General features: G+C 41.7%; 1 protein-coding gene across 2 annotated transcripts in view; it reads left to right on the forward strand.

The window, feature by feature from the left end:
* KCNAB1 (potassium voltage-gated channel subfamily A regulatory beta subunit 1) overlaps window positions 1–13,747 on the forward strand; it is a 551,426-nt gene that overhangs the window by 377,262 nt on the left and 160,417 nt on the right. For both annotated transcript variants that reach the window (XM_082251304.1, XM_082251305.1), the window contains exon 2: window positions 5,046–5,089. In XM_082251304.1, coding sequence (XP_082107430.1) covers window positions 5,046–5,089 — 44 coding nt within the window. The remainder of the gene's footprint in view (window positions 1–5,045; window positions 5,090–13,747) is intronic.

Here is a 13,747-nt window from a genome sequence, read left to right on the forward strand (position 1 = left end):
ATGTTGATGTACATATTTTTGCATTCTTTTTCACATATTTTACATTTTTGTAGCAGTAGAGAATTGACTTGTTCACCACTAATTGGGAATTACTGAGTACTTGAGATATTATCTTTTCTTAAATCAGGTCTTACCGGCAGCATTCCAATGAATAGCACAGGTTGTATATATATTCCTATTACTTCTGTATCTTTGAACAGCAGAACCCGCCAGTATTAGTTAACTTACAGAGAGCTGATGTAGATAAAGCTTTAGAAAAACATGCTGAACATATGTTGCTGAGAGCAACTGACCTAAAAGTTGCAAGCCAATCACCTTGCTTCGAGCAGTCTTCATTGCTGAACTCTAAGCTATAAGTATGAAAGACTTGTAGGAGCCACAGGGCACTGCACATTAATGTGAATTCAAGGGGTTGTCGTTGCCAAGGATGCAGGGGGCTAGAATCCATCCCAAGAATTTGCCTCTGGTAAGTCATTGCCCCTTTACATCTCTTGTGTAATTCTGTCAGGAGTAAAGCGGATATGAATTGAAATAGAAATGAATTTAAAGAGAAGAAGGATGGGAGTTTTTGTTGGCTCCAAGCTCTTCAGATCTAATATCGTTTCCACTGTCTCTCCTATTGCTTCATTATGTCATAGGAAAACATCAATCAATATCCCTGGTTTACTGACTGATCTGACATAACCTCTGTCAGGTTCAATTATTTCTTACTACAAAATGTCTTCATTCACAATTCACAGCGGAATAGGTTTGTTCTCAACTTTTCCCAATTTAAATTACATGTCTTTTTCTTTCCTTTCCTTTCATAATGGAAGATTTGTCTGTGCGTGCTCTTTTGTCTCAGAAGTCTACTAGTAATAACACAGAAAGATATTTCTTTTTGTACTGTAATGGTATATTAGCAAAGAGTGCTATTGCTTTGTGTGATATTCTTTTAACAGCATGATTAGCTCAGGCTTATAGCATGCTCTTCACAGTGCCAAAGCAGATCTAATTTAAAAGAAATAAACTGTATACTGTATAGGTCTCCTGTTTTATTAATAAAGCAAAAGCATCACTTAAATTTCAGTAACAAACAAATAGACTGAGACTTACGTAGATATCAGCAAACATCAAAAATTTACTTTTTTGGAGGTTCGCTACATCCACACTATATCACATTTTGGCCTTAGATCCAAAAATCACCATATTAATTTTTTTTATATGTTAAAGGAGGTGTGGGATTTTAAAAGAAAGGCAAAGTCACCTCCATACTGCAGCATCTGTGGGATGATGCAGCTGGATCACATTGGTTCTAAGACTGAGAACTCAGTGATCACATGGCTGCTGATCACTCAGTTCTCCGTCTGCCCTGACTGTCAGTCACTGCTTCCTGCTCTGCTCTTGCAGCTTTCTCTAAAGCTTCAGGTTGGGGAGAGGGTGGGAGTGGCTGGCTCAGGTTTTCAGATGCATGCTGACAGGCATAGCAGGCTGTCAATCAGGGGGTATCTCAACATTATTGTTGGGATGCTTCCTAAACATGGACTGGCTCCTTCCCATCAACTGATAGCGGGCAATATCAGCTAACTCTGGATCATAGGAAGGTGAAATATTTGTTCTCATTTGACCCACAAAAGAGAAGTATGGCCAAAAAATCTTTGGCCATACTTCTCTTTAAAAGAAATGAAAAAAGATTGCTTAACCACAGCTTCTTATTGCTACAAGCCCATGTGATCCAAGCATATGGGTTAAAGAGGGTTGGTAAGTGTGTGCTATGTTGTCACCAGGCTGTCTGAAGTGTGTGTAGCTGGGTTAAGGGTTTAAAAAAACAGTTTTAATTGAAAACATTTTATATAAAACATAATACCACGTGAAGTACAGGCATGCAATAGCTGTCCAAATAACTACGCAGAACCTACATGGGTCAGCTGTAATAGGACAGTATTATATTAAGAGTAACATGTGTTCACAGTAAGCAACTGTGGTATTAAAAACATAAAATAAACAAAACCCCCACACACAAACAATCACACCTCCCGTTCTCTCTCTCCCCTTAGTAAGATATAGATTATCACTCATACAGGTATGGTCCATGGCATACAATTCTAAGTTACACCCTCTATTAAGGAAGACCAACATAAGAGTTACAACATCAAGTAGACTAGTGAGATATAGGTAGGTCATCATCTTGAGATAAGGAAGCATCCAGCCAGGGCTGCCAAATCTTATAAATTGTTTTTTGGCAAGCCCTGCCTGCAGGGCCATCTTAACGCATGGGCACTCCTGGGCACTGCCCTGAGTCCTTAGGGTCTACCACTATAGGCTGACAGGAGATGTGACAACCTAGTCTTGAAAAGTGCGGCCAGGCAGGGGAAGACAGACACTGCTTTTTGTAGTATTCCAGTAGAGCCTTGACAGTTAACTGTCTTTAAACACTGAACTGCAGAGCTGGAGCAAGCAATAATGGGCAGAGCTGTGCACAGGAAAAGCTGTCCCACCTCCCTTCCATGCAATACTGCTTACACAGGCATCTTATTCAGTGGAGCAGGTGCCCAACGCTGCTCAGCCAGGTGTGTATGTATGTGACTGTGTATGCATGAGTGTGTATGAGTTTATGTATGTATGTGAGTTTATGTATGAGTGTACGTGTGTGTGCATGTACATGTACGTATGTACTGTATGCATGTATGCGTGTACATGCGTATATTTACACTATATTACAAAAAGCGTTGGGATGCCTGCCTTTATACACACATGAACTTTAATGGCATCCCAGTCTTAGTCCGTAAGGTTCAATATTGAATTGGCCCACCCTTTGCAGCTATAACAGCTTCAACTCTTCTGGGAGGGCTGTTCACAAGGTTTAGGAGTGTGTCTATGGGAATGTTTGACCATTCTTCCAGAAGCGCGTTTGTGAGGTCAGGCACTGATTTTAGAGAAAAAGCTTGGCTCACAGTCTCTGCTCTAATTCCTCAATTCCTCCCAAAGATGTTCTATCGGGTTGAGGTAAGGACTCTGTGCAGGTAAGTCAAAGTCCTCCACCCTAAACTCACTTATCCATGTCTTTATGGACCTTGCTTTGTGCACTGGTGTGCAGTCATGTTGGAACAGAAAGGGCCAACCCCAAACTGTTCCCACAAAGTTGGGAGCATTAAATTGTCTAAAAATGTATATTCTGACGCCTTAAGAGTTCCTGTCACTGGAACTAAGGGGCCAAGCCCAACTCCTGGAAAAAAAAACAACACCATAATCCCCCCTCCACCAAATGATTTGGACCAGTGTACAAAACAAGGTCTATAAACACATGGGTAAGCGGGTTTGGGGTGGAGGAACTTGATTGGCCTGCACGGAGTCCTGATCTCAACCCAATAGAACACCTTTGGGATGAATTAGAGCGGAGACTGCGAGTCAGGCCGTCTCATCAAATAAGAGTGCCTGACCTCACAAATGTGCTTCTGGAAGATTAGTCAAAGATTCCAATAGACACACTCCTAAACCTTGTGGACAGCCTTCCCAAAAGAGTTGAAGCTGTTATAGCTGCAAAGGGTGGGCCAACTCAATATTGAACACTACGGACTGAGACTGGGATGCCGTTCATGTGCATTTAAAGGCAAGCGTACCAAATTTTTTGGTTATATAGTGTATAAGCATGTGTGTCTGTATATCTGTATGAAACTGTTAGACCTTGTTCACACGGGCATACTTAAGTGTACACCCATGCAAGGGCCATGTTTGCCTGCAGAGGCATGGGATGCACAGGTGTTGTGTGCATCCCCATGCAGGCAGTCCCATTCATGTCATTTGGGTCGCAGCGGCTACATGGACTGCCACTGCTCCCAATCTGACATCCATGTGGGTGCAGGTCCCTAAACACAGTGTGGATTCGAGAACTTGTACCCACATGGATGTCAGATTGGGAGTAGTGGCTGTGTCCATGAAACTGCTGTGCCCTAACTGACACGACTGCATGCATGAGGATGCACTGAACACCTGTGCATCCTCATGCCCGTGCAGTCAAATATGGCCCTTGCGCCAGTGTACACTTGAGTATGTCCGTGTGAACAAGGCCTAATAGTAACGCACGTACATACATAACCACAAGCCGCTGACAGGCTGGGAGATGCATTTATGATAGGGGACAATGTGTACAGGGAGCGGGATAGAGAAAAGAAGAAAAGAGGGTCAGTGTATATAGGGGGACAGTGTGTACAGAGGATGAATTTAATGTGGGATAATCCCCTAAATAGGTTTATTTGTTGCTTCTAATCAGACTAAAAAGCCACGCACAATATTTAGCATAATTTATCCACACCATGTTTCTGCTGGGGTATGCTACATGCACACCGCTATCTCACTGGTAGGGGCCCCAGGGCATTACTTTGCCCAGGGGCCCATGATGCTGTTATGACAGCCCTGCCTGCCTGCCTGCCTGCCTGCCTGCCTGCCTGCCTACCTGCCTACGTAAATTAGCTTATATTTAGGCAGATTAGAGTTGACTAGACAGCAAACAGTGCACAGTAGGTGGGATCAACTTCTTCCAGTATAATAAAATGGCTTTCCAGGCATAAATTATGTTCTTTTTAGGCATAGCTTGGTGTGTTGGGTTAGTTTTTGGCTTCCTATAGGTCTTCTTGATACCCCAATAGTAAATTATATATGCCATAACAGGTAAATGTATGCCTGCACACCTAGGTTTTGGTGTTTCTGCTCACCTTTGTGCATTTTAGTATGAAGGCTTGCAGACCCAGGAGGCAAAAATGTCTCACTAACAGAGTCCCTGAGACATATAAGAAAATATTTACCAGAATATAACAACTAAATATCAGTTTTTGGTTAACTGGCCCTTTAATATATTAGAAACTGAGTAGCTTACTAGAATGCAAAGCAGTCCAGATATATTGTTAATTATCTTTTTGGGGCTGCTAAATTAAAAGTCAGTGGCATAAAAGTATGTAATTAGGGCTATGATGCACATTCTGTACAACATTATCAGAAGATTGGAATTGTTAATGATCAAGGTGATTAGGTACTGAATGGGTAACATTTTTCTTTCGGTTTACCTGCAGGAATCTTGGAAAATCCGGACTCCGAGTGTCTTGCCTAGGACTTGGTAAGCCCTGTTATATTAATTATAATAATAATACGATGTGAAGCAACACTGTACAGAAATACTGCTGGAAAGTGTATAGTCATTTTCAGTTTGAATAAGCCTTTGCTGCCCCTGATTATTATTCCACTTTTACTTACATCTTCCAATGGAGTGAAATTATCAATTCATTTTATGCACTTTGCCAAAGTTGAAACCTTGTATTTATATGATTAATTAGCACTGATTCCACCATCATTTACTTTCAAATACTCATGTATTGCAAAGAGACTTTTAATTTTTATTTGACTCCATAAAGGCAGCTCCTGTGTATTTAACCACGATAGTGGTATTTAATAGATATAGATCATGCTATTTGGAATCATTTTCTAATTAGTTACAGTTGAATTCCATTACAAGAAACCATGCAGGTGAATGAAACTGTATTCCATTATATTAACAAAATCCTTATTCAGCAAAGTATTTATAGAAACATTAGAGATGGTGATCCTGCTGGGTATTATTGTCAACAGAGCTAGAAAGCCAACATGGAAAAACATGCATAACCAAACAAATAGTATTATTTTAAATTTGTATCGGTTTTTGATATACACTATATTACCAAAAGTATTGGGGCACCTGCTTTACAAGCACATTAACTTTAATGGCCTCCCAGTCTTAGTCTGTAGGGTTCATTATTGAGTTAGCCCACTCTTTGCAGCTATAACAGCTTCCATTTTTCTGGGAAGGCTGTCCACAAGGTTTAGGAGTGTGTCTATGGGAATGTTGGACCATTCTTCCAGAAGCGCATTTGTGAGGTCAGGCACTTATGTTGGAAGAGATGGCCTGGCTCGCAGTCTCCACTCTAATTTATCCCAAAGATGTTCTATCAGGGTTAAGGTCAGAACTCTGTGCAGGCCAGTCAAGGTCCTCTGTCGCAAACTTGCTCATCCGTGTCTTTATGGACCTTGCTTTGTTCACTGGTCTAAATCATTTGGTGGGGGGGGGGGGATTGTGGTGTGGGGTTGTTTTTCAGGGATTGCGCTTGGGATCTTAGTTCCAATGAAGGGAACTCTTAAGGTGTCAGCATATCAAGACATTTTGGACAATGTCTTGCTCCCAACTTTGTGGTAACAGTTTGGGGTGGCCCCCTTCCTGTTCCAACATGACACTGCACCTAATTAAAGATTTAGCCCAAATGGTAAAAAAAAAGTTCGATGTCCTGCCTTTGGATTTTTTTTTTCCTTTTTGGCAGAAGCTTTCATTGGCCTTTAATAGATGACAAACAATTCTCAGAGCACGATGGATTACCTAAGTAGACAGCAGGACAGATGCTGCCTGCTTTGAGGCTTCTTTGACTAAAACATAGGAAAATACATCTGATAAGGGATAGGTCCCTGTAATGAGTCACTGCTCTGAATAATAACCTATGTGGCTGCAGGTTATTACGAAAATACAAAATAATAACATGCAATATGCTTTATTTACATGACCAAAATCTAAATATATTTTTTAAATATTAAAGTTTCATTAAACCCAAATATAGATTAGTAGAGAATGGTTATCTGTTGCTTCCATATTCAGCGTGGAAACTTTATGTTGGCTGATCTTCATCCTTCTGCATCGCCCCTCTCTTTGTGCAGGCTCTATTTTCAGTGTTGGAAAGTCCTGTGCTACATGTTCCCCCAGTTGCTCCATGTGACATTCCTGCATGTTATGCAGTGCGACTCTAGCATTGCAGTTGACAGCAGAGCTCTTCCATTGCAGTCACAGAACGAATTGTTGGGAATAAAAAAATTAAACACATTCTTTAAAGGAGAGGTTTGGGCTATATAAAAAACAAACATATATACTCAACTATAAGGTACTCTATGTAAGGTTATAACCCTCCCTTACTGTTTTTTCCTATAGTTCTACTTTGAAATTGAAAAATTGCTCCAAATTCTGTCTGCTCCAGTCTTCGAAAATTTGAAACTTTTAAAATTATCAGCATAATAATACACATGCAAATTTGACATGAATAGAGATTAGAACAACTACCTTTACTGTATCTACAGAAGGGTGCTCCTCCATTCATTATTTCTAGCTGTTTTCCATAATAGAAGTTAACTATTGAAATTCTTAAATGTTTTAATTATGGTGCACCATTCATGTCCTACCATGCATTCTATTTTACAGCTAATTGCTTTTATACAGTGGATAATAATCATACACATAATTCCTTCTTTATCTATATTAGGGCTGTTAAAGTATATTGTTGGAAATAAAAAAGACTTACTTGTTAATGAGGATTTTTTTTGTATGCCAGAGCAGACCTAACATCAGATACACTTGATATTTTTTGCATGAGCATGTAGTAAATTGTAACACTTACAGGTATTTGACTTTGAATCAGATTGCAGTAAACTGTAAACCTCCTGACAATGTTTTCATTGTAATTTTTTTTTTCTGTGGAAGAGCAAAACAATTTTTTCAAGTATGACTTAGGCTCCATGCACACAGGGCGTCATAAAAACGTGCTCCAAAGCTGTTTACTTGACGCCGGGAAACAGCAGCTGTAAAAACGTGCTTTCAGTAGCTTTTTCAATTAGCGTTATTGCACGTTTGGCCACAGTAGCTGTTAGCAGTGTTTTTTCTGCCTCCATTCAAAATCAATGGTTCCCTATGGGAGCCTATTGATTTGAATGGAAGTCGCACCGCAGGTCGGATCAGGGTGATCTGACTTGCGGCGCAACTTGCACTGTGAGAATCTTGAGGGGGAACTCCACGCCAAAATGGGGAAAAAAACGGCGTGGGGTTCCCCCCCAAAATCCATACCAGACCCTTATCCAAGCATGCAGCCCGGCATACCAGGAAAGGGGAGGGGACGAGCGAGCGGCCCCACCCCCCCTGGATCATACCAGGCCACACGCCCTCAACATGGGGGGGTGTGGGTGCTTTGGGGCAGGGGGGGCTCTGCACCCCGCACCTCAAAGCACCTTGCCCCCATGTTGATGAGGACAAGGGCCTCATCCCCACAACCCTGGCCGGTGGTTGTGGGGGTCTGCGGGCAGGGGGCTCATCGGAATCTGGAAGCCCCCTTTAACAAGGGGGCCCCCCAGATCCCGGACCCCCCTCCCTATGTGAATGGGTATGGGGTACACTGTACCCCTACTCATTCACCACATAAAAGGCAGTGTATGGAAATAACGACAGGAGACGTTTTGGAAAGTTTATTAAAAATCTTCATCCGGCTCTTCGGGGTCTTCTCCTCTCCGGGGGTCTTCTGCTCTTTTGCTGCCCGCTCCTCTCCGGGGTCTTCTGCTCTTTTGCTGTCCGCCCTTCTGCTGTCCTCTCTTCTTGTCTTCTCCTCTCTGGGGGTCTTCTGCTGTCTTCTCCTCTCCGGGGGTCTTCTGCTCTTTTGCTGTCCGCCCTTCTGCTGTCCTCTCTTCTTGTCTTCTCCTCTCCGGTCTTCTGCTCTTTTGCTGTCGGCTGTCGGCTCTTCTTCTTCCTCCGGTCCTCCGACGACGACGTCTCATGTGACACAAGGGGGCGTGGTCTCCCGATGACGTCATCTGGCGGCCATGCCCCTAATGGCTATATAATAAGCTGCAGAGACCAGAGGCCGGCATAATCACCGGAGACGTCGTTGGAGGAGGACCGGAGGAAGAAGAAGAGCCGACAGCCGACAGCAAAAGAGCAGAAGACCGGAGAGGAGAAGACAAGAAGAGAGGACAGCAGAAGGGCGGACAGCAAAAGAGCAGAAGACCCCGGAGAGGAGCGGACAGCAAAAGAGCAGAAGACCCCCGGAGAGGAGAAGACCCCGAAGAGCCGGATGAAGATTTTTAATAAACTTTCCAAAACGTCTCCTGTCGTTATTTCCATACACTGCCTTTTATGTGGTGAATGAGTAGGGGTACAGTGTACCCCATACCCATTCACATAGGGAGGGGGTCCGGGATCTGGGGGGCCCCCTTGTTAAAGGGGGCTTCCAGATTCCGATGAGCCCCCTGCCCGCAGACCCCCACAACCACTGGCCAGGGTTGTGGGGATGAGGCCCTTGTCCTCATCAACATGGGGGCAAGGTGCTTTGAGGTGCGGGGTGCAGAGCCCCCCCTGCCCCAAAGCACCCACACCCCCCCATGTTGAGGGCGTGTGGCCTGGTATGATCCAGGGGGGGTGGGGCCGCTCGCTCGTCCCCTCCCCTTTCCTGGTATGCCAGGCTGCATGCTTGGATAAGGGTTTGGTATGGATTTTGAGGGGGGACCCCACGCCAAAACGGCGTGGGGCTACCCTCAAATTCCATACCAGACCCGAAGGGTCTGGTTTGGAACCTGGGGGGGAACCCCACGCTGTTTTTTTCCCCATTTTGGCGTGGAGTTCCCCCTCAAGATTCTCACAGCGCAAGTCGGGTCACCCTGATCCGACCTGCGGTGCGACTTCCATTCAAATCATTAGGCTCCCATAGGGAACCATTGATTTTGAATGGAAGAAAAAAAAACGTATAACGTGGCTTAACGCACGTTAAGCCACGTTATTCAGCCTTTAGCAGCGTCAGACGTTTTTACAGGTTGACGCTGCAGCTCCAGAACGCACAGTTCCTGGGTTTTTTTTGGAGCTGTAAAATGCCTATGCCACTTGGAGCTCCTAAAAGCTCTATGTGTGCATGAGGCCATAGAATAACATGGATGGGAGTTCTGCAGCTGCAAAAAAAAACGTCTGACGCTGCTAACAGCAGCTCCAAAAACGTCCAGTGTGCATGAGGCCTTAGGGTCAGCATCTATTTTTTGGTCTCAAATACTAGCCCATAGATGACACAGTAATGTTTATCATAGTGTCTGTAAAGTGGCATGTATTTTCTTTACTGCTAGCATATATTCCACACAGGTCAGCTTGCGGCTATGTCTCTTTCTTTGTGAGCTGAAAGTTACAATGATACAATAGTAGAGGATGTCCTGCCAAGTTTGACAAAATTTGGAACACATTGTTAGAACTCCCAGAAACGATTAGGGATCCAGGGGGGTGATTGTCCTCTTTAATCCTTCTCCTCATGTTCTGTGCTTAATTTCCTATCTCCTTTAGTGATGCTACTCCTACCTATGTCTATCTGGGAGACAGTGTAAAACTACAAATTTTACGGCCATTTTTTTATCCTCTATTTTTGTGGAAGCCTGAAGTTCTTTCAAATTTGATCTAGTCGCTTGTGTTTAATGTATGATTACTTCCTGCTTTTAAAGTTTCCTACAAGGCTTTTTGGCGCCTACTACTGGTAGCTGAGGCACCCAATGTGAGATTGTATTTATGGAGCAATAATTAGAGACTTGTTGTTTAATATACACTGGGGAAAATAATTATTAGATCCCCTGAAGATTTTGTAAGTTTTCCCACTTACAAAGAAATAAAAGGGATATTATTTCTATCCTAGGTGTATTTTAAATGATAGAGACAGAATATCAACCAAAAATATCAACAAAAAATCAACCAAGAAAAAACACATGATACAAATGCTATAAATTGAGTTGAGGTTCAGTGAGTAAAATAAGTATTTGATCCCCAAGCAAAACATGACATAGTGCTTGGTGGAGAAACCCTTTTTGGCAAGTACAGAGGTAAGATGTTTCTTGTAGTTGGATACCAGGTTTGCTCACATCTCAGGAGGGATTTTGGTCTACTCTTCTTTACAGATCTTCTCTAAATCCTTAAAGTCTTTTGGTTTCAAATATTTAGCTACCTCTATAACTTTTCTATAGGATTAAGGTCTGGAGACTGGCTAGGCCAGTCCAGAACCTTAATGTGCTTCTTCTTAAACCACTCCTTTGTTGCCTAGGTGGTATGTTTTGGGTCATTGGCATGCTGGAAGACCCATCCACGACCCATCTTCAATGTTCTGGCTGAGGGGAGAAGGTTCTCATCCAAGATTTTACAATACATGGCCCCATCCATTGGCCCCTCAATAGCAGTTACTAACCTATACTTGTACACCCTCAGTCAGTTTATATTCAAGGTCTATATTGTGATCTTATCCTTGCAGAAGATGCAGGTGTGTGTTGAGAAAAAAACAGTTTTTAGAGTTCTTTTCAATCGTTTCCTACTTAACCCCTAATAACCCTAGCTAATTTCAAATTGTCCAAAAGGTATCTTGCATTGACCTTAGATACAAATAATCAAGTTTAGTGTTGGATGATTTTGCATAGTATAGTACTGTTCTGAAAAGATTGACAAGCCCAGATCACACACAAAAAGCTCAAAATGCACATATTTATACTAACATAAATTCAAGTAGTGAAGGAAATCTTTAATAAGAACCTTCCCTATATGTTTAAAGATGCATTTGATACACAATACACATAATTTAATTTTCTGTTTCATTGCTCACCAATAGCTAATTAAACGCGTCTTTAAGGCCTTCAGAGATTCCTTTGAAAAGCCCTTTGACACGTCATGTTTTCCAGTGAGTACTCCTTTCTTTCAGTAATTCAGATGGATAGGTGATTGCTAATGACCCAGGAAGAGTTTAGATTCATGAATTGCCCAATACAAAACAAATTAGCCTGGAATAATACAATATAAAAAAAGTTTTCTTAAAGAGATAGGAGTAGATTTACTAAAGGCAAATGGGGTAAAAGGAAATGTTCCCTTACTTTAGGGAATGAGATGAAGCTCTGCTGGCTGCTGGCCTGATACCAATGTGCAAGCAAAAAAAATGTATTTTTTATTTTTCTTGCATGCGTTTGAATATTCCTTTCAACGTTAGGCTTTGCAACATTCACTAAACTAAGGGAAAACCCCCTTGAAAAGAGAGCAGCCTTTTTGCCTTTAGTAAATCAGCCTCATAATGTTTAGATACTAGGAAAAAAAAATTCTAAATTTCAGAGCATTAGACCCCTCTGCCAGCAGCATTTATTTAAACATGCAATCTTAGAAACACAAAATATATTTACTCTGTGAGCAGCATAGGATTATGCAATATATTTAGAACTGCAAATGCATTTATGGTGAAAGGAATGTGCAAGTCAGTCCTCCCTAATCCAGTTCTGAAGTGGGTCACGTAAATTTACTGGAGCCACAATTTCCAGAGTCTACCTGTTCAGAAGGGTTGCTCATTGCATAGATGGTAATGGGGTCCTTGGGACACCTTACCCGTTCAACAAAAATTGTGATATCCCCCATCCTTTCTGTAGTCATTATTATGATACATTGCATAAACCTATAGTTGTGCTTTGTCAACAATAACATTATTGTGCATATTTTGTTTTTCACTACATCAGCAAATATGTCATTGGTGTGAGAAAATGCCTGCAAATAAATGGAACCTATTGGGGCCCCCCAGATCACCAGAACTAGTGTTCAATTTGGAAGATTTGGCCTTTATTACTGTTCTGGGAACAGCCCAAAGTTTGGGATTTTTCTTTTACCCTCACTTTTGCACCTTTGGTGATAAGAGTGAACAGGACAAATAGAAAAGATGAATCTCTCTAATAGGAGAAACAGACAGTAATACAAACAGGTGTTCTAATCTCTCTCCAGTCTATCTTAAACAAAAAAAAAAAATTCCCTTAGTTATATGTTAAATTACATGTGAAAAGGTACAAGTCAAGTGGTCTGGTATATAATTACACACTGCAAGTATTTGTATTTGGTCTGTGTGTTCATGTGCTTATATATGTCAGTTCCAGTTGGTTTAGATAAAATTCTTCTTATTTTCCATAAATCAGAAGACTACCTTTATCACAGAAGAAGCAAATCTGGAAATATTTTCCATAGCAGACTGCTTATGCATTACTATTGGTGCATAATGATATATAAGTGAACAGAGCTTTTCTTGTCCTTCAGGGTTGAGGATATACAGATATTCATTAGAGCTTGGCTGTAAACAGCATATTTATATTTGTTTCCAAAGAAAAATATTCCACCAGAGGTAATCTTGGCGACCTGTTGCTTTGCAGAACAATGATTTATGGTCATAATCTAAAGGAATATTCTTTAAATAGTGATGGTAGTGTTTATGGAACCATTTCAATACCCAGGGACAGACTTTTAAAATATAAATAGCAGTCTAAAAAGAGCAGAGTCTTTGCTGTGCTTACATAGGTTTCACAACCAGTGCCCTGAATAGCTATGGACATACAGTGAATTTGTTTCTGAGGGACCATGCCAATTTGATTCCAGGACAAGAAAGGAGTAATCATTGACGAGAAAGTTAGTATGAATTTGAATGATACCTTAGTTTGAGATTAAGGTTAGAAATTATGTTGAGGTTAGAATTTATACCAGGGGTTAATAGTTAAGTGTGCACAGATGTGTAGTGGTTCGCACTTTCCCCTAGCAGCAAAAGGGTTGCTAGTTCAAATCCCGACCATGACACTACCTGCCTGGAGTTTGCATGTTCCTCTGTGCCTGCGTGGGTTTCCTTTGGGTACTCTGGTTTCCTCCCACACTCCAAAGACATGCTGGTAGGTTAATTGGCTTCTGTCCAAATTGGCTCTAGTATGCGTATGCATGAATGTGAGTTAGGGACCTTAGATTGTAAGCTCCTTGAGAGTAGACTGATGTGGATATACAATGTATATGTAAAGCGCTGTGTAAAATGACAGCGCTATATAGGTAACTGAAATAAATAAGTGTGGGTTTCACATGGATACGTTTAATCGGGCTGACAACTCTGCAATAGCACCTCTCAATTACAGCAGCATTGTCATCCAC

This window comes from Pelophylax lessonae (assembly GCF_965119305.1).
Source record: "Pelophylax lessonae genome assembly, chromosome: 3".
In the NCBI taxonomy this organism is placed as follows: domain Eukaryota; kingdom Metazoa; phylum Chordata; class Amphibia; order Anura; family Ranidae; genus Pelophylax; species Pelophylax lessonae.